Source organism: Artemia sp. Qi Xiang Cuo, chromosome 11 (assembly GCF_049724085.1).
Source record: "Artemia sp. Qi Xiang Cuo chromosome 11, ASM4972408v1, whole genome shotgun sequence".
Lineage (NCBI taxonomy): Eukaryota > Metazoa > Arthropoda > Branchiopoda > Anostraca > Artemiidae > Artemia > Artemia sp. Qi Xiang Cuo.
The window spans coordinates 52,604,302-52,623,976 of NC_142804.1; the positions used below are offsets into that span (position 1 = coordinate 52,604,302).

Here is a 19,675-nt window from a genome sequence, read left to right on the forward strand (position 1 = left end):
TCACATCAAAAACTCTTTTTATTGTGTATAAAATATTTATACAATTATTCTCTTATTTTATTCAACAAATGAGGATGGTCTAACCAAAAACCATCATTGATTATGTCGATATGTTCTACATTGACATTAGAAGACAGTTTAGACCTGTCTTTAGGTCTGTATACGACGGTTCCTTTCCGGAACATCTCAGGCTCATTATTGTAATTGATACCAAACTGAGAAAACAAAATTTCGTTCTTGTCACCAGACAGCGTCTTGCATAATTTTTCTTCAGCCTGAAAAAAGAAAGTAGCTGAATAGAGAGCAATAAAAAGAAATACATTTGGCTAAACAAAAGCTGTTGGAAGTTTATTTATAATTCAAAAATCTGAAGTCCCAGCATTGAAAATATCATATACTATATTTATTTCTCTCATAAGAAAAAGATTTGCTGGTACCATGTGGATATTTGACTTTTTTCCTTTGAAAAACTCACCTTCTAAACAAATTGAGATTTTGTGTCCCAGAGTTCTGGAATAACAATTCAGTAGACTCTTTGAAAATCATCAAACTAAGGATTACATGATCTTTCTTAAAACTGTATGTATTTCTAATGAGATTCTTTGTAGGTAGGTATGAAAATCTTTCAAAACTTTTGAAATGTTTTTTAATAAAGGACGGATGTAAAGTTTAAGGGATTACCCCCCCCCCCAGAATTGACTGCAATACATTTCAGCCATAATAACTCGTCCCCCATCACCCACAGTCAATCGATCCAGTCACGCATTTGCAATAGCAAAACCTACATAATTAGTGGGTCTAGGCGACCCCCCCCCCCGGATTATTTTTCCTCAAACGCATCCGACCAAGTTTTGAGATAGCCATTTTGTTCAAAAAATAGTCCAAAGGTCAAATAACCACGCCTCCGGTTTTGCCGACCCTCTTCTAGCCCCCCAGGGCAAGGGCTGTAAGCTATAAAATTTGCCCATTGTTAAGATATAAGGTTTTTATGGGAAGGATGGTCGTATAAACTTTGGAGGGGGACAGATGCCTCAAAGGGTGAATTATAATGCCAAAACATCGTAATTCTTATTGAGCCTTCAGGTAAATACAGGAAGAAGCGGGGGGAGAAATTGATATTTAATCCCTATTTATTTATGGGAATATTTCTGATCTACGCTGTTATAATGAAAGTAAAGAGTAATATTAAATCCCAAAATTAGCAGAATTTATCCTTAATAGGAGGGGGGCTGCCCCTTCTTCATCCCTAACCTCTCCCTTATGGTCGTAGAAACTTCGGAGGATGCTCATTCGATCGAACATTGGGAGTTCTAGTCATTTTTTATAAGTCGAAAGTGATTGGAGACCAACCAGTCCCTGTCCTAAAACTATTCTTGATAAATGGCCCCTTTGTTACCCTTTAGGACATCTGATAAACATTTTGAGATACCTATTTTGTACTTTCTCTTTGGCTGCTCAATTTTGCGTGCGGGGGAATTTTCTATGGGGTAAGTATCTGGTGAAGAATTTTCAGCGGGGGGGGGGGGGACACCAGCAAAAGCCTGAAAAACCACACAGAAATGACAAGAGATTGTCTCTGGTGCAACAAATCGTGTCTCGTATAATTTCAGATTGACAATGACATATCTTAATAACCTCTAGATCGGTAATATTTCATTGCCAATCTGAAATTATACGAGACACAATTTGGTGTACTAGAGATAATCTCTTGTCATTTCTGGTGCTTATTCAGGCAATCAAAAACGAACAGGAATTAATTAAAACAAGTTTCCAAAAAAAAGTTTTCCAAAGAAAAGTAAAGGCCATATTAAAGCAGAACTAAATTCCTATAATTATACCGACTGGCTGGTCATTTTTACCGACTGTTCCAGTCAAAAATTAGCATAATGTCCGTTTCGAATACAATACATAAATTCACTGCACGAGTTGGTAAAACCACCGCATTTACCAACCGATATTCAGATTTCGGTACATATCATGTCACTAGGGTAAAGGCACCGATGATTCGACAGTGCAATTTTGGAACCACTGTCGAAATTTTCCTTCAAAACAGGATAACTCTGCTTGGTCGTGACTTTGGGACACCATTTCTTAAAGCCTTTGTTATATTTTGACAATGCGAAATGTTGACACTATATCCGATACACCCAGATACGATAGGAATATTCAATTCAATTCAGTTTCCTGTTTTCGACACAAAATGAGCTCCCGACAACTTTTTAGCAAAAAAAAGTTGGGATCAGCACCGATGCCTTAAGATACATCTGATCTTCTCTAAAATGTAGCTATATTGGCTTTTTCTTGATAAAATTAAGTATAATGGCAGCTAACATTATATTGACGAAACTATGTTCCAAGCGTCGAAAATTCTTGTCTGATGCAGTGATGCCAACGCTTTGAAGTAAACTGTACCGGTTTTTCAACTAAAATTGTACCATAAGAGATTAATTTGTACCATCTAAAGAGTAGGTTAAACTTTTGTTGCAACAAGAAGAAAATTTTCGACTAACTAAAACTTGAATAGATATCCTAACCGGAAAGGAGCAAGTAAATCAGAAATATACTAGAAAATTTGTTTGTACCAAAAAATTTCCACCGCGTTGGCAACACTGACCTGATGTAGTGGAATACCAGACCGACTAAAAATGTTCCTTCAGCCAAACTCAAATGTAGATATTGGCTTCTATTTTGAGATTCATTTCTTTTGAGAATATCTTGTAGTAACCTTGTCGAAAGTTTCGACGGACAGCAACAGACCCAGTCAAAATATAGGCGACTCTGTCGAAACTTCACTGAACATGTAAAACAGATGAGAAACAATTGGTGTCGAAATTCAAGGGTCCTCTGACGAAAACACCTTGGTGTCAAAAACTTAAATTTTAAAGTGGATTAAACTGGTATATTAACTTTGAAATTGCCAAATGTTGACAACACTTTAACAGTGAACAATAAAGAACGCATTCTGAGCCATTCCAGAATGCGTTTATAATGAGAACTATATCACACATTATATTATAGAGACCTAGGTCACACAATTACACTCCATATGATTATCCAATTTTGTCCCTATACCTGAGACAATTTTTTAAGTTTTTTGCTTTCACTATCAGAATAGTATTTTATAAATTTGCACATTTCAAAAGTTGAAGAGAAACAAAGAAGTAAACTAAAAAGAATAGGCATGTGGAATGCACCAGGATCCCACAAAGATTCCCCATGTATTTTGATACGTGTCAAATTGGGTTCCGACTTGTGTCAAAAACAGGTAAATTTTTTGTTCTGTCGGATTTGTAGGTGAAAACGCTCCAATTTTAGAAAATCGGAGTTTCGTACCCTTTTTTTTAATAAAACTTCAAACCTCTAATCAAACAGTTAGATTCGTAGATAGTTTTTCTACATACTGAAACCCTTTTCAAATCAAACTTAAGCCTTCTGGAGTAGAAAAAGTAGTTTTTTTTACATAAACTGTCGAATCATCGGTACCTTTACCTTATTTTAATGTTGTTTATTTAACCAAATGGAAAATTGTGGCACCATCTGTAAAATCATGGCAAGAGTCGGTAAAACTGCTGCGTTTACCGACCAAGTTCGAAATTTCTGTAGACGAAATATCAGTATTTTCCTGGTCTTTATTGAACCAAACAAAGAATTTTACCCACTTTTTTTTACCGAGTGACCAAAAACATTGGGGGGGGGCCATACTCGACAGCCCGGATTCAAACTCAAAACGACCAGAAATTACTATTAAAGAATAATTGGAACCCAAAACGAAGAGAATATAAACAATCATAGCAAACAAACATACAGCAGGTAATAATATAAATGAATAGATAAATCTTAAAGCGAGTAAAGTTGAATATGCAAATCAAGCTTAAAACGAACAAAAATTAATACAAACAAGAGTTTGGCAACTGCCTCCTCCCTAACTGTAAAAGTCTAAATCTTACTGCGTCATTGGCGCTTTACTGAAAACTATATGCGTCTTGAAAAGAAAGAACTAAAAAAAAATAAACTGAGTGTTTAATATATAATGATATCAATTGCTGAAGGCTCATCAGTTCAACATTTTATTTGACTGTAATTTTATTGTCAATGTTATTACAAGTACAAAAGAAAATATTTGTAATATAGCCTAATTCGTGAGGGGTTAACAACTGGGCATTTTGAGGGATACCTGGAGGCATGAGGCACGCCGGAGGCATGCATGTGGAGGCATTAAAAATGGACAGGGAAGGAAACTTATAAAATATTCCAAAGGGCGCAATATGTAAATATATACAGCTTGCCTGTTATTCGGCATCTGTCAAATATTTCAGCACCTTCAAAAGCGATCTTTTAAAACTTGGAAAAAATCATTTACGGGTTTATTTGGCAAGGAAAAGAACCCCCAAGACTGAAAACAGCTGATATGTACCTAAAGAAGAAGAACGGAGGACTGCAAGTTGTTGATATCAGTAGTAACCGTCTATGGAATTCTGGGACTTGTATACACCTTTTCAAAGAGATTCAGGGCTCCCTCACATTCCGGGCCAACCAGATATGTTTCTAGGCCAACCAGACATGGTCTTATACTTTTGAGGACTTGTCTTTCACTTTGATGAAGGACAAGTTGTTCTGACGCAATTTACCAGATTTCTAGTTCATGGTATACATATCTTTGTGACATTTTTGCAAAAAGGGATAATGAGATTCGCAAATTGGACGAGCGAGGATAGTACGAATTGCTTGCGAAAAACCCCGGATGAATTAGTTGAAAATAAAGTTTTAACGGACAAGTTTTTCTGACACAATTTACAGACCAGATTTCTAGTTCATATATTTTTTGATAACTTGATAGGTGATTTGAATAAAAGGATTTCAAATATTTTGTCTATGAAATAGAAGCTAACTCAATTTGCGAAAAGGTATTTCCATTTGCACAACTCTGATCTGATTGAATTGTCGCCGACAATGAGATTTAATCACTGCTAAGCCTATTGTTATTACGAAGGGGTTACCCAATTTACTTCTTAGTGTTAAATGACAGATTTCCAAATACGATCATTTTGAAAAGCAGACAAAAAATTGGATTGTTATTGCGAGAGGGTTACCCAATTTACAGCTTAGTGTTAACTGACAGAGTTCCAAATACGAACATTTTGAAAAGCAGACAAAAAATCGGACATTATAATCGATTTTGGAGGCCCGAAGGAGTTGTTAACTCAGGTAATTTGTTATAAATTTGAAAAATGCCTAACGACGAATCGGAAATGTATTTTTTCTTTACATGGTGTTCGTGCAAAAAGCGAGGATTTCTGTTAAATAAATAATTCTTATATTTTTTCCGTTCAATTGAAAGCGAGGATTTCTGTTAAATAAATAATTTTTATACCTTTTAAAATAGCTTTACGGAGTTTGAGGTACTCTGTTTTTTTATTCAGTGTGATTTTTTCTTTACATGGTCTTCGTTCAAAAAGTGAGGATTTTTGTTAAATAAATAGTTGCTCTACCTTTTAAAATAGCTTTACGGGGTTTGAGGGACTCTGTTGTTTCATTCCGTGTGATTTTTTCTTTACATGGTATTCGTTCAAAAAGCGAGGATTTCTGTTAAATAAATAATTCTTATATTTTTTCCGTTCAATTGAAAGCGAGGATTTCTGTTAAATAAATAATTGTTATACCTTTTAAAATAGATTTACGGGGTTTGAGGGACTCTGTTGTTTTATTCCGTGTGATTTTTTCTTTACATGGTGTTCGTTCAAAAAGCGAGGATTTCTGTTAAATAAATAATTGTTATACCTTTTAAAATAGCTTTACGGGGTTTGAGGGACTCTTTTGTTTTATTCCGTGTGATTTTTTGTTTACATGGTTTTCGTTCAAAAAGCGAGGATTTCTGTTAAATAAATAATTCTTATATTTTTTCCGTTCAATTGAAAGCGAGGATTTCTGTTAAATAAATAATTCTTATACCTTTTCAAATAGCTTTACGGGGGTTTGAAGGTCTCTGTTGTTTTATTCCGTGTGATTTTTCTTTACAAGGTGATCATTCAAAAAGCGAGGATTTCTGTTAAATAAATAATTCTTATATTTTTTTTCCGTTCAATTGAAAGCGAGGATTTCTGATAAATAAATAATTGTTATACTTTTTAAAAAAGCGAGGATTTATGTTAAATAAATAATTGTTATACCTTTTAAAAAAGATTTACGGGGTTTGAGGGACTCTGTAGTTTTATTCGGTTTGATTTTTTCTTTACATGGTATTCGTTCAAAAAGCAAGGATTTCTGTTAAATAAATAATTCTTTCATTTTTTCCGTACAATTGAAAGTGAGGAATTCTGATACAAGATTAATTGTTATACCTTTTAACACTTCTTAACGGAGTCTGAGGGACTCTCTCATTTTAATCCGATTGATTTTTTCTTTAAATGATGTTCATTCAAAAAGCAAGGGTTTCTCTTAAGTAAATAATTCTTATATTTTTTTCGTTCAATTGAAACCGATGATTTCACTTAAATAAATAATTGTTATACCTTTTAAAACAGCTTTAGGGGGTTTGAGGGGCTTTGTTGTTTTATTCCGTGTGATTTTTTCTTTACATGGCGTTCGTTCAAAAAGCGAGGATTTCTGTTAAATAAATAATTATTATATTTTTTCCGTTCAAGTGAAAGCGAGGATTTCTGTTAAATAAACAATTGGAGAGTATTGTCAATTTAAAATAGTTTAGAAATAAAAAAAAATTAACAAGAAATGGTTGAAAAGGGTTTTGAGGGGGATGGGAGTGCATGGAAGGGTTAAATAAATAATTCTTATATTTTTTCCGTTTAATTGACAGCGAGGATTTCTGTTAAATATGTAATTCTTATACCTTTCAAAATAGATTCACGGGGTTTGAGGGACTGTGTTGATTTATTCAATTTGATTTTTTCTGTACACGATGTTTGTTCAAAAAGCGAGGATTTATGTTAAATAAATAATTCTTATATATTTTAATTTAAATTGAAAGAGAGGATTTCTGTTAAATAAATAATTGTTATACATTTTAAAATAGCTTTACGGGGTTTGAGGGACTCTGTCGTTTTTTTCCGTGTGATTTTTTCTTTACATAGTGTTCGTTCAAAAAGCGAGGATTTCTGTTAAATAAATAATTCTTATATTTTTTTCGTTCAATTGAAAGCGAGGATTTCTGTTAAATAAATAATTGGAGAGTATTGTCAATTTAAAATAGTTTAGAAATAAAAAAAATTAACAAGAAATGACTGAAAAATGTTTTGGGGGATATGGGTTGATTGGTAGAAGGATGTATTAGCGTAGTTATAGTGGAGGCCGAGTTACTAGCGAAAACCCCGTGTGGGTGAGTTGAAATAAAAGAATTTAACAAGTACTGGCGGAAAAAGGTTTTGGGGGAGATGGGTTGATTGGCAGAAGGATGTTTTAGCGAAGTTATACTGGAGGGCAAGTTGCTAGTGAAAAATCTAAGCTAATAAGGGTTTTTGACCGTAAACTCTAGTTTTTTGTAAGAAAATTATGGAAAATACAATTTGTTGATTCATAGGTGAAACTTAAGTCCAAGTATGGATCGAAAAATAAACTATTTCTGTTGAATCTGAGCTAATAAGGGTTTTTGACCATAAACTCTAGTTTCCTGTAAGAAAATTATGGAAAATACAATTCTCTCGTTCAAATGTGATACTTAGGTCAATTCTCTGGTTCAAATGCGAAACTTAAGTCCAGTTTTGGATACTCATAATAATGAGGACTGATGGTTCTAATTCAATATTTTTTTTTTCATAAAAACAAACTATTTTTTTTAAACTTCGAAATTATTCAACTTTATTTTTTTGTACGTATCTTAAAATGACAAATATGCTTACTGCTTTAACAATTGTACTCTGTGATTGGTCAGAGACACAATGTGGCTTTCCCAATGGTATTCTATGTCTGGATATTGACACTACCTAGTCTATTGCATGTATTAAATCAGTATTTTGTACGCAGTGGAACGATAAACACATAAGTCATATCTTTTAAAAAAGTGAGGATGGAGCATTTTAATAAAGTGTGTTCACATGTCAATGTTATTGTAGCATTGAATGCTGACAAGGAGAAGTATTTAAACTATGAAACAAGTAAAAATAGTAGCACTATTGGAAATGTATATGTGCATTGTCATGACAGTAAGGAATTTAATTTCATTGGAGTACCAAAAAAATTCAACTCTTTTTATGGTGGAAATGCAAGAGTGAGATATCCAGAGATGATAGCACTCAAAGAAAATGCCAACATAAAAATAATAGTTGATGAAGAGGGACATCTTCTTGCCAGTGCTTGTGGTAACATGTTACCTCTTGTTGCACCCCATCGTCAACTTTCGGGTATTAACATTCAACGGAAGATCAAAAGAACACATGCATGCTCTTCTACTAATATCATAAACCATATCTTGTCGACGTGCTGAAACTGTTACCTTTGTAAAAATAATGTTGTAATAGACAGTGAAATTGCCGGAAAAATAAAAAGGGCATTGACAGAAAATATCCCTAAGGAATATAAAGATGAATCGATGAAAAACAAAGTGCCAGCAAACGACACTACCATTAATCAAACAATTAATGAACCAAATAATAGCAAAGATGATGTGCATATTGAACATGTGGATGGCCCCCCATTAGAAATGTGTTCACATGCTAGTGTTATTGTAGCATTGAATGCTGACAAGGAGAAGTATTTGAACTATGAAACAAGTACAAGTGGTAGCACTATCGGAAACGTATGCGTGCGTTGTCATGACACTAAGGAATTAAATTTCTTTGGAGTACCACAAAACTTCAATTATACAAATGGTGGGTATGGGAAAGTATCATTTCTAGAGATGTTAGTACTCAAAGAGAACGCCAACATAAAAATAATAGTTGATGAAGAGGGGCATCTTCATGCTAGTGCAATAGGGAACATGCTACCTATTGATAGAACCTTTCGTCGGCTTTTAGGTATTAGCATTCAAATGAAAGCAAAGAGGACAAGAAACGCCTACTCTGCTACTCATATCATAAACCATATCTTGTCTACGTGCCGAAACTGTTACCTGTGTAAAAATAATGTGATAATAGACAGTGAAATTGCCAGAAAAATAAAAAGGGTATTGACAGAAAATATCACTATGGAATATAAAGATGAAACGATGAAAAACAAAGCACCAGCAAACGTTACTGGCATTGATCAAACAGTCAATGAATCAAATAATACCAAAGACGAAAAGCATATTGAGCCTGTTCATGAGACACAAGTAAAAATTGTGTATGATTCAGAATGGAATAATGATTATTCTACTGATTACGAACTAAGAGAAGACAATAACTACAATATCAAGAGAGAACATGGTGAATTATTTTATGGAACAGATTCAAAATGTCCAAAGTTAATCATTGATATTAATAATGCATCATAATATATTTTTTGTATTAATATTCTACATAACATTATTTCATTAAAAATATTACATTGTTATGTGTTCATTATTTTCTAGAGTAAGCTAGCATATCAAGCGTTTAGAATGTCTAATAAAATATTGACGATGTAAGAAAAGGAATTTGCGTACATCTATTGTCGGACACATGGGATAACATTGTCAAAATCTAGGTATCAGAATGGAAAAAATGTAGGTAAGTAAGTAAGCAAGTAAGTAAGTAACAAACTCTTTCTTGAAGTCAACTCTTGGATACACAATACAGAAATTTCATTAAAGAAATTATGAAAAAATTGTAATCAAGTATCAAATTCTTTCTTGAATTCACCTGCTGGATAAACAAAGACATTTCGTTCAAGAAATTATGACAAAATTCTAAGTAAGTAACAAGCTCTTTATTGTTTACACGACTTAGATACACGATGTAGAAATTTAATTCAAGAAATTATGAAAAAATTCTCAGCAAGTAACAATTTCTTTCTTGAAGTCAACTCTTGGATACACAACACGGAAATTTCATTCAAGAAATTTTGAAAATATTTGTAAGTAAGTAACAAACTCTTTATTGTTTTCACCTATTGGATATACAATACGGAAATTTCATTCAATAAATTATGAAAAAATTGTAAGCAAGTAACAAACTCTTTCCTGAAGTCACCTCTTGGATACGCAATACAAAATACGGAAATATCATTTAAGAAGTTATGAAAAAATTATAAGCAAGTAAAAAACTGTTCCCTGAAGGCATCTCTTGAATACACAATGCAGAAACTTCTATTGAGAAACTATAGAAAAATTGAAAGCAAGTAAGTAGCAAATTTTTTATTGAGGTCAGCTCTGGGATTCACAATACATAAGTTTCATTAAAGAAATTATGAAAAAATTGTAACCAAGTAGCAAATTCTTTCTTGAATTCACCTGTTGGATAAACAAAAAGACATTTCCTTCAAGAAATTATGACAAAATTCTAAGTAAGTAACAAACTCTTTATCGTTTTCACGAGTTAGATATACGATGTAGAAATTTAATTCAAGAAATTATGAAAAAATTCTCAGTAAGTAACAATTTCTTTCTTGAGGTCAACTCTTGGATACACAATACGGAAATTTCATTCAAGAAATTATGAAAATATTTGTAAGTAACAAACTCTTTATTGATTTCACCTCTTGGATATACAGTACAGATACTTCATTCAAGAAATTATGAAAAAATCGCAAGTAAGTAACTTTTTTTTCTCTTTATCCCAAAAATTTTCACTTAGCTACACGATGTAGAAATTTAATTCAAGAAATTATGAAACAATTCTGAGTAAGTAACAATTTCTTTCTTGAAGTCAACTCTTGGATACACAATTCGGAAATTTCATTCAAGAAATTATGAAAATATTTGTAAGTGAGTAACAAGCTCTGTATTGATTTCACCTCTTGAATATACAGTACAGATACTTCATTCAAGAAACGTGAAACCCGTTTTGAAACTACATGCTATTTGCATGCCTTTCCTTGGCACCTTCCCAAACGAGCGGGGATTCCCCACTGCTTCCTACACATTGCAAAAAAGTGAGCAGTACGAAAACTCCACGTTTTCAACCAAACTGGTTTTTTAGACAACACTGGTTTTTTAGACAGACTGGTTTTAGAGAGGCGTGCTACTCTAAGTAAACCTAGATCAACCCAACTTGTTGGGAATCTCTCACACTATGACTCTGTTTGTATATCGCGTCTGTGCGTGTCTTGTCTCTCTATGTGTGTCATACCTTAGGGTTTGTTGTATCTGTGTTTTTGTTCCGCTCTGTGCGTGTCTCGTCTCTATGTGTGTTTCATCTCTGTGGGTGTGTCGTCTCTGTTTTGCGCTCCGCTGTCTCTGATTGGTCCCTAAAAAAATGGGTGTTGTCTAAAAAACCAGTCTGGTTGAAAACGTTGAGTTTTCGTAGTGCTCACTTTTTTGCAATGTGTAGGAAGCAGTGGGGAATCCCCGCTCGTTTGGAAAGGTGCCAAGGAAAGGCATGCAAATAGCATGTAGTTTCAAAACGGGTTTAGTCACGTTTCTTGAATGAAGTATCTGTACTGTATATCGAAGAGGTGGAATCGATAAAGAGTTTGTTACTTACTTACAAATATTTTCATAATTTCTTGAATTAAATTCTACATCGTGCAGCCAAGTGAAAATTGTTTGTGATAAAGAGAAAAAAAAGTTACTTACTTGCGATTTTTTCATAATTTCTTGAATGAAGTATCTGTACTGTATATCCAAGAGGTGAAATCAATAAAGAGTCTGTTACTTACTTACAAATATTTTCACAATTTCTTGAATGAAATTTCCGTATTGTGTATCCAAGAGTTGACCTCAAGAAAGAAATTGTTACTTACTGAGAATTTTTTCATAATTTCTTGAATTAAATTTCTACATCGTATATCTAACTCGTGAAAACTATAAAGAGTTTGTTACTTACTTAGAATTTTGTCATAATTTCTTGAAGGAAATGTCTTTTTGTTTATCCAACAGGTGAATTCAAGAAAGAATTTGCTACTTGGTTACAATTGTTTCATAATTTCTTTAATGAAATTTCTGTATTGTGTATCCAAGAGGTGACTTCAAGAAAGAATTTGTTACTTACTTACAATTTTTTCATAGTTTCTTAAATGACACTTAAAAACACTTTTCAGCCATTTCTTGTTAAATTTTTTGATTTCAACTCATCCACACGGATTTTTCGCTAGCAACTCGGCCTCCACTATAACTACGCTAATACATCCTTCTGCCAATCAACCCATCTCCCCCAAAACACTTTTCAGTCATTTCTTGTTAATTTTTTTTTATTTCTAAACTATTTAAATTGACAATACTCTCCAATTATTTATTTAACAGAAATCCTCGCTTTCAATTGAACGGAAAAAATATAAGAATTATTTATTTAACAGAAATCCTCGCTTTTTGAACGAACCCCATGTAAAGAAAAAATCACACGGAATAAAACGACAGAGCCCCTCAAACCCCGTAAAGCTATTTTAAAAGGTACAACAATTATTTATTTAACAGAAATCCTCGCTTTCAATTGAACGTAAAAAATATAAGAATTATTTATTAAACATACATCCACGCTTTTTGAACTAACAACATATAAACAAAAAATCACACGGAATAACACAACAGAGTCCTTCAAACCCCGTAAAGCTATTTTAAAAGGTATAACAATTATTTATTTAACAGAAATCCTCGCTTTCAATTGAACGGAAAAAATATAATAATTATTTATTTAACAAATATCCTTGCTTTTTGAACGAACACCATGTAAAGAAAAAATCACACGGAAGAAAACGACAGAGCCCCTCAAACCCCGTAAAGCTATTTTAAAAGGTATAACAATTATTTATTTAACAGAAATCCTCACTTTCAATTGAACGGAAAAATATAAGAATTATTTATTTAACCCTTCCATGCAATCCCATCCCCCTCAAAACACTTTTCTACCATTTCTTGTTAATTTTTTTTATTTCTAAACTATTTTAAATTGACAATACTCTCAAATTATTTATTTAACAGAAATCCTCGCTTTCAATTGAACGGAAAAAATATAAGAATTATTTATTTAACAGAAATCCTCGCTTTTTGAACGAACACCATGTAAGGAAAAAATCACACGGAATAAAACAACAGTCCCTCAAACCCCGTAAAGCTATTTTAAAAGGTATAACAAATATTTATTTAACAGAAATCCTCGCTTTCAATTGAACGGAAAAAATATAAGAATTATTTATTTAACAGAAATCCTCGCTTTTTGAACGAGCACCATGTAAAGAAAAAATCACACGGAATAAAACAACAGAGTCCCTCAAACCCCGTAAAGCTATTTTAAAAGGTATAACAATTATTTGTTTAACAGAAATCCTCGCTTTTTGAATAAACACCATGTAAAGAAAAAATCTAAAAGGTATAACAATTATTCATTTAACAGAAATCCTCGCTTTCAATTGAACGGAAAAAATATAAGAATTATTTATTTAACAGAAATCCTCGCTTTTTGAACGAACACCATGTAAAGAAAAAATCACACTTAATAACACCACAGAGTCCCTCAAACCCCTTAAAGCTATTTTAAAATGTATAACAATTGTTTATTTAACAGAAATCCTTGCTTTCAATTGAACGGAAAAAATATAAGAATTATTTATTTAACAGAAATCCTCGCTTTTTGAACGAACACCACGTAAAGAAAAAATCACACGGAATAAAACAACAGAGCCCCTCAAACCTCCGTAAAGCTATTTTAAAAGGTATAACAATTATTTATTTAACAGAAATCCTCGCTTTTTGAACGAATACCATGTAAAGAAAAAATCACACGGAATAAAACAACAGAGTCCCTCAAACCCCGAAAAGCTATTTTAAAAGGTATAGCAATTATTTATTTAACAGAAATCCTCACTTTTTGAACGAACACCATGTAAAGAAAAAATCACACTGAATAAAACAACAGAGTCCCTCAAACTCAAAAAAGATATTTTAAAAGGTATATAAAATATATATTTAACAGAAATCCTCGCTTTAAATTGAACGGAAAAAATGTAAGAATTATTTATTTAACAGAAATCCTCGCCTTTTGAACGAACACCATGTACAGAAAAAATACATTTCCGATTCGTCGTTAGGCATTTTTCAAATTTATAACAAATTACCTGATTTAACAGCTCCTTCAGGCTTCCAAAATTAACCCCTCTCCTCCCTGCTTTCAGAAATGGGGGGGACGAAGGGAACGTTAGATCCTATTTTAAATTGACAATACTTATCAAACATCTCTTGTGTATTATAAAGATCATATATCTCATTACCCCTTTTTAAATGTTAATCAAATAATTCTGATTATAATGTCCGATTTTTTGTCTGCTTTTCAAAATGTTCGTATTTGGAACTCTGTCAGTTAACACTAAGCTGTAAATTGGGTAACCCTCTCGCAATAACAATCCAATTTTTTGTCTGCTTTTCAAAATGATCGTATTTGGAAATTTGTCATTTAACACTAAGAAGTAAATTGGGTAACCCTTTCGCAATAACAATAGGCTTAGCAGTGATTAAATCTCATTGTCGGCGACAATTCAATCAGATCAGAGTTGTGCAAATGGAAATACCTTTTCGCAAATTGAGTTAGCTTCTATTTCATAGAAAAAATATTTGAATTCCTTTTATTCAAATCACCTATCAAGTTATCAAAAAATATATGAACTAGAAATCTGGTCTGTAAATTGTGTCAGAAAAAATTGTCCGTTAAAACTTTATTTTCAACTAATTCATCCGGGGTTTTTCACAAGCAATTCGTACTATCCTCGCTCGTCCAATTTGCGAATCTCATTATCCCTTTTTGCAAAAATGTCACAAAGATATGTATACCATGAACTAGAAATCTGGTAAATTGCGTCAGAACAACTTGTCCTTCATCAAAGTGAAAGACAAGTCCTCAAAAGTATAAGACCATGTCTGGTTGGCCTAGAAACATATCTGGTTGGCCCGGAATGTGAGGGAGCCCTGAATCTCTTTGAAAAGGTGCATACAAGTCCCAGAATTCCATAGACGGTTACTACTGATATCCATGCAAAACTAGGTAACCCTACGATGGCACTGATGGTGTCACTTTTTCCTATTACACATGCAGCGTTGCCACCAGCTCAAAAATAAAATTCCAATTTTTCTTCAAAAAAAAAATCCCGAAATTTTCAAAAAAAAAATTCCGGAACACGGTCTTTAAGTTATACAACAAAGGGCTGCGCGGTGATGATGTAAAAATCAAGGTGCAAAATTCAAAGTACCGTGAAACGTGGTTTCTAGTTGTAACTAACAACTGATTGTCAATATTCCTAGTATTATTTCGACGTGAAAACGTTCTGGTGGATTAGTAGGATCTACGACAAATATTTTAGGCCAAAACAATTCGCCAAAGTTCCGAAAAAACGTGTCTACGCATCCACGTTTCATCGTTATTTGAATTTCCCGTCCAAGAATTGGCGTCACGCTTCGCATCCCTATTCAATATGGCTTGGCCAGCGGTAAAAGTTGCCTTTTATCACGTCTTCACACGTCCCTTTCCCTTTTATCATACCTGCTTTTCTGTTTAGTGGCTGTGCCAAGACGCACCCTTGGATCTCGGATTCTGAATTGCACTAAAAAAAGGAATCTGCTGCTTTGACACGAAAGAATCCGGAGGAAACACAGATCCCTTTTTCCCGAATGTTCTTAGAATCCAACTTTCTTGGTATTAAACCCAGGCCATTGGGTATTTGGAGAGAAAACTGTAAAGCAACAGTCAGAAAAACTGTTACTACCGAGTTATTAGTAAAAAGCGCTAAGTAAAGCAACCAACTAAAAAAAAATGATTAGTTTCTCAGATATTTATTGGTACGTTTCAGTAACAATCTCGATTATCACAGCTCCAATGACAACCCTAAGAAACTGGACAAATGAGCTTCAGTAAATCAAACTAAGCTCGGTTAGCACAAGTATAAACACTAAGTCTTCTACTGAGCAGGTCTGAGCATAACAAGATTCCTGATGATATTCATCGCTTCCACTGCCCTAGATCTCGGAATGCATTCGAGACTCATAAAATTATATCAAGAACTCAAGCGAATGGGGGACGAGGGGTACACGCACTTGATCTGAAAGAACCAGCCCCGTCGTGGGTGGCCTCCTCGTCCGTAGGAGACATGGTTCAAGATTATGTTCGGTTATGTACCCTAATGCACGTTGGCATTAAGGTTATTTTTGTTTTTTGTTGATGGGTTGGTTGTATTTTTTTTTTTTTTGTTTATTAAGGTTGGTAGTAAAAAGAGATAAAAAAAAATAAAAAAAAGAAGGAAAAAAGTGCCACCGCAAGAATGGGTTTCTTGTGGACGGAGGACGCCCAGTATACGGGAGAGCAAATAGTTTTTTTTGTGCAAAAAAATTTTAAAGTTGTAAGACTAAGCCTTTTGGAAGACCACCTTTAAAATTTGAATTCTTGCTTGTGAAAACTGAAGAATATGAATTTTAAGAAATGGAAGTAAAAATACCAACGAATGAATGCCTTCTCTAGAGATAAAAATGTGCAGAAATGGGGGGATTAATAGGCATTTAGCAAGACAAAAGTTAAACGGTAGCGTGCCCTCAGGTTTGTTAATACAATGACCGGTATATAATAATTTTTTTTTAAGTTTACGTGATATGATAATATATGAAGTTTTAAGATTTATATGTTTTTGTTTTAAAATATCACCGAGTGGAGAGGAGGAGGGGAGTAAAAAAAAATAACAACTACCTCTTAGGTGCCATTTTTAACATGATGATTGCGATGCTGACGAGACATCAAAAAAGTGGAACTCTTTCTTCTGGATAAATGAATTCAGCTTTGTGAAGACGTCTGAGTCAAAGCCAAAGACAATGTTGGTGCCGATTTCCATAGAAACGGGTTCTGCTGATTGCATGATATACAGGCTGGAGTCACAGTAACCCTGGTCTACCAATGCGGCAGTTAATGTGAGATCAGCATTCAGCCGGAACCACTGGCTCTGAATTCCTTTGTCGTCAGGGAACGGCATCGCCATATTCTGCGTGTCAACAGAGTGGCATCTTCGCCCAGACAACTAGCCAAACTGTATGACCCGCCCAACTAATACTTTCTTTCTCCTGCCAACCGGTCTATAAACGCACCATTCACCGATACACAATTCCGATTTCACACCAACCTCTGCATTGGTTTGTGGCAACTCACGTAGTCCTACTCGTCGGACCTGGACCATCACCCGTTTTAATCGGTCACTACTCAGCTTCTCAGAGCTTCCCCTCAGAAGCCACAACAGCGTGGATTTTTTTATTGGTATTATGGAGCCGTGAGAAGTCTTGTCAAGACAAAACCTAGAATTCGTCATGTTCGTCACAGACTCACTAACCCAATTTTTCTCAACTTGGTGTTTCACACAGTGAGCAATCACTGTCAAATCTTCAAAGATGCCGTCACTTTCCGAGCCCGATTCAGTGTCAGTCGCGGAAGCCTTTTCCTGCTTATCGGACAGAGTATTTTCCTCTGAGTCATCGTCTGAGTCACTGTCGTGAATCAGAAAAAGACGAACATTCGGTACTTGGTGACCGAAAGCAGAAAGTACGTCGTCGGATATCAAGGCTTTCATTATTCGCTGGCTTTCAATACGAGCTCACCCTAGCTCGAGCTTGATTTCATCGTCCCCGGGTAAAGAAAAATCGGAACTGACAGACACAACACCAATGGATCTAACTCGCTTGGCCTTGGGCAAGGACAACTGTCCATTAGAATATTGAGCTTCAAAATCCGTTATACTTTCATATCGACGAATTCGATGTAGAAGTTGGAGGAACGAAAAGTTTATTACAGTACTGTAAGTGCTGGTTTGAGACCGCATCTTCCTAAAAAAATCTTCACACGGTTGGTTATTCATGTCGGAGTTTGAAAAGACGTTCGAGCCCAAGCCGTTTGAATCAACGAATGAGATGCACTAGGGAATGCATATTTATCTCTAGGTAATGGTAAAGCTTTGTGGTAATAAAATTCTCGTTCAAAGCATAATGTCCACTTTTTAGGACCCAGTATCTCTAATGTCAAACGCAGTAAACAACACGACCAAGTAAAGATAACCTCTCAAGAGGAGAAAGTTTGCCGTCGTAAAAAACGCGACGTACGCTTTCCATAAGCCAAAGATAAAACTGTGTTCCTTCGCTTCCAGGAACACGCTGTTTCAGGCGTGCCGGAGGCACAGAGGCACAGCCGGAGGCACGAAGGAAGGGACACCTGCGACGGTCAGTTATTAGCCCCTCGCTAATTCGTTTGAAAACTATATGTCTCGAACAGTCCTTGGAAAGAACTAACAAAATGAAACTGAATATTTGATATATAACGAAATGAATTGCTGAGAGCTCAGCAGTTCAAGACTTTATTTCACTATAATGTTTATTTTCGATGTTATAAGTACAAAACAAAATAGTTGTAATATAATTCGTTTTAAATAAAGCTCAAATGACGCAGTAGGCTTTAAACTTTTACAGTTGGGGAAGGAGACCTTAGCCAAACTCTTGTTTATAGTGATTTTTGTTCGTTTTAAGCTTGTTTTGTATATTTAATTTAAGTTTTACTCGTTTCAAGAGCTAATTATTTATTTATATTACTACATGTTGTATATTGGTCTGCTATGATTGTTTATTTAATTTCTGGTCATTTTGAGCTTAAATTATATCAGGAATTTATTTCTGCTGACCTTAGCTTTAATACGGTCTTTACTTCTGTTTTTCTTTGAAAAACTTAATTTTCGGAAAGTTTTTTTTTTTAATTAATAACAAGAAACACCCCCTTGGTGACATGGCTTCAGGTATCCTTGTATTGCGCCAAGCTTGTTTTCATCGAAAATTCGTGGATGGCCAATTATATTGGTAGATAAGTCAAAGAATTATTTCTTATGTTCAACAACTTTCATAGCCCCGCTCCAGCGCTCAGTCATGGATGTAATATGGGCAGGGTCGTACCCAGGGGGGGGGGGTGCTTGGTTTGACCTCCTCCCCCCGAAAAAAATTGTCCGACTCGTACAAAAGTAAAAAAAAGTACTTGTAAAATTTTTGTTTGCGTTTTATAAAGATTTTTTGCTACCCCCCCCGCCCCCAACAAAAATCTTGGATACAGCCCTGACTGTGGATGTTGAGCTTTCTACACAGTAAGGTGTCCTTGTTGCTTTTCAAGCATTAATGATGAATCTACGGGAGTTTGAAAGAAAGTCACCGCCAAAAATTAAATTATCAAGTGTTCATTTGTCGACAGAAATATTTATCTTTTGTATCGAAGACATTTTGGTAAATTACCGAAATTAGTTATGGAAAGCCAAACCCCACATTATAAAAATTTCACAATTATCGCAATTAAATATCGCTATACAATCCCGCTACAGCAAAAAGTGTTAGGCTAACTTAGTGTTACGTAGAACTCTAACACTGATGATATTAGGGCCCTTTTTTAGCACCAGGATCTTACACCTAAGGTCTTGCATCTTTCTGTAAAGATTGTCGTTTTTTAACTCATCTTTGTTCTAAAATCTTACAGCTCACTGATGCTAGCAAAAAGTGTGAAGAACGCCGTTTTTCTGGCACATAGAACAATAACGAGAGAAATTTGATGATATACTCATCATTGTTCTCAGACCCCTGATCAGAGCAGAATGATCAAAGACGTTTGCATAAAAACGACAAAAG

The 19,675-nt window shown here is 34.4% G+C and overlaps 1 protein-coding gene across 1 annotated transcript in view; it reads right to left on the reverse strand.

Moving 5' to 3' along the window:
• The window catches only part of THG (tRNA-histidine guanylyltransferase), a 24,181-nt gene continuing 4,506 nt past the window's right edge, over nt 1-19,675 (reverse strand). Inside the window, exon 2 of the mRNA XM_089096892.1 lies at nt 1-275. Coding sequence (XP_088953018.1) covers nt 45-275 — 231 coding nt within the window. The 3' untranslated portion in view covers nt 1-44. The remainder of the gene's footprint in view (nt 276-19,675) is intronic.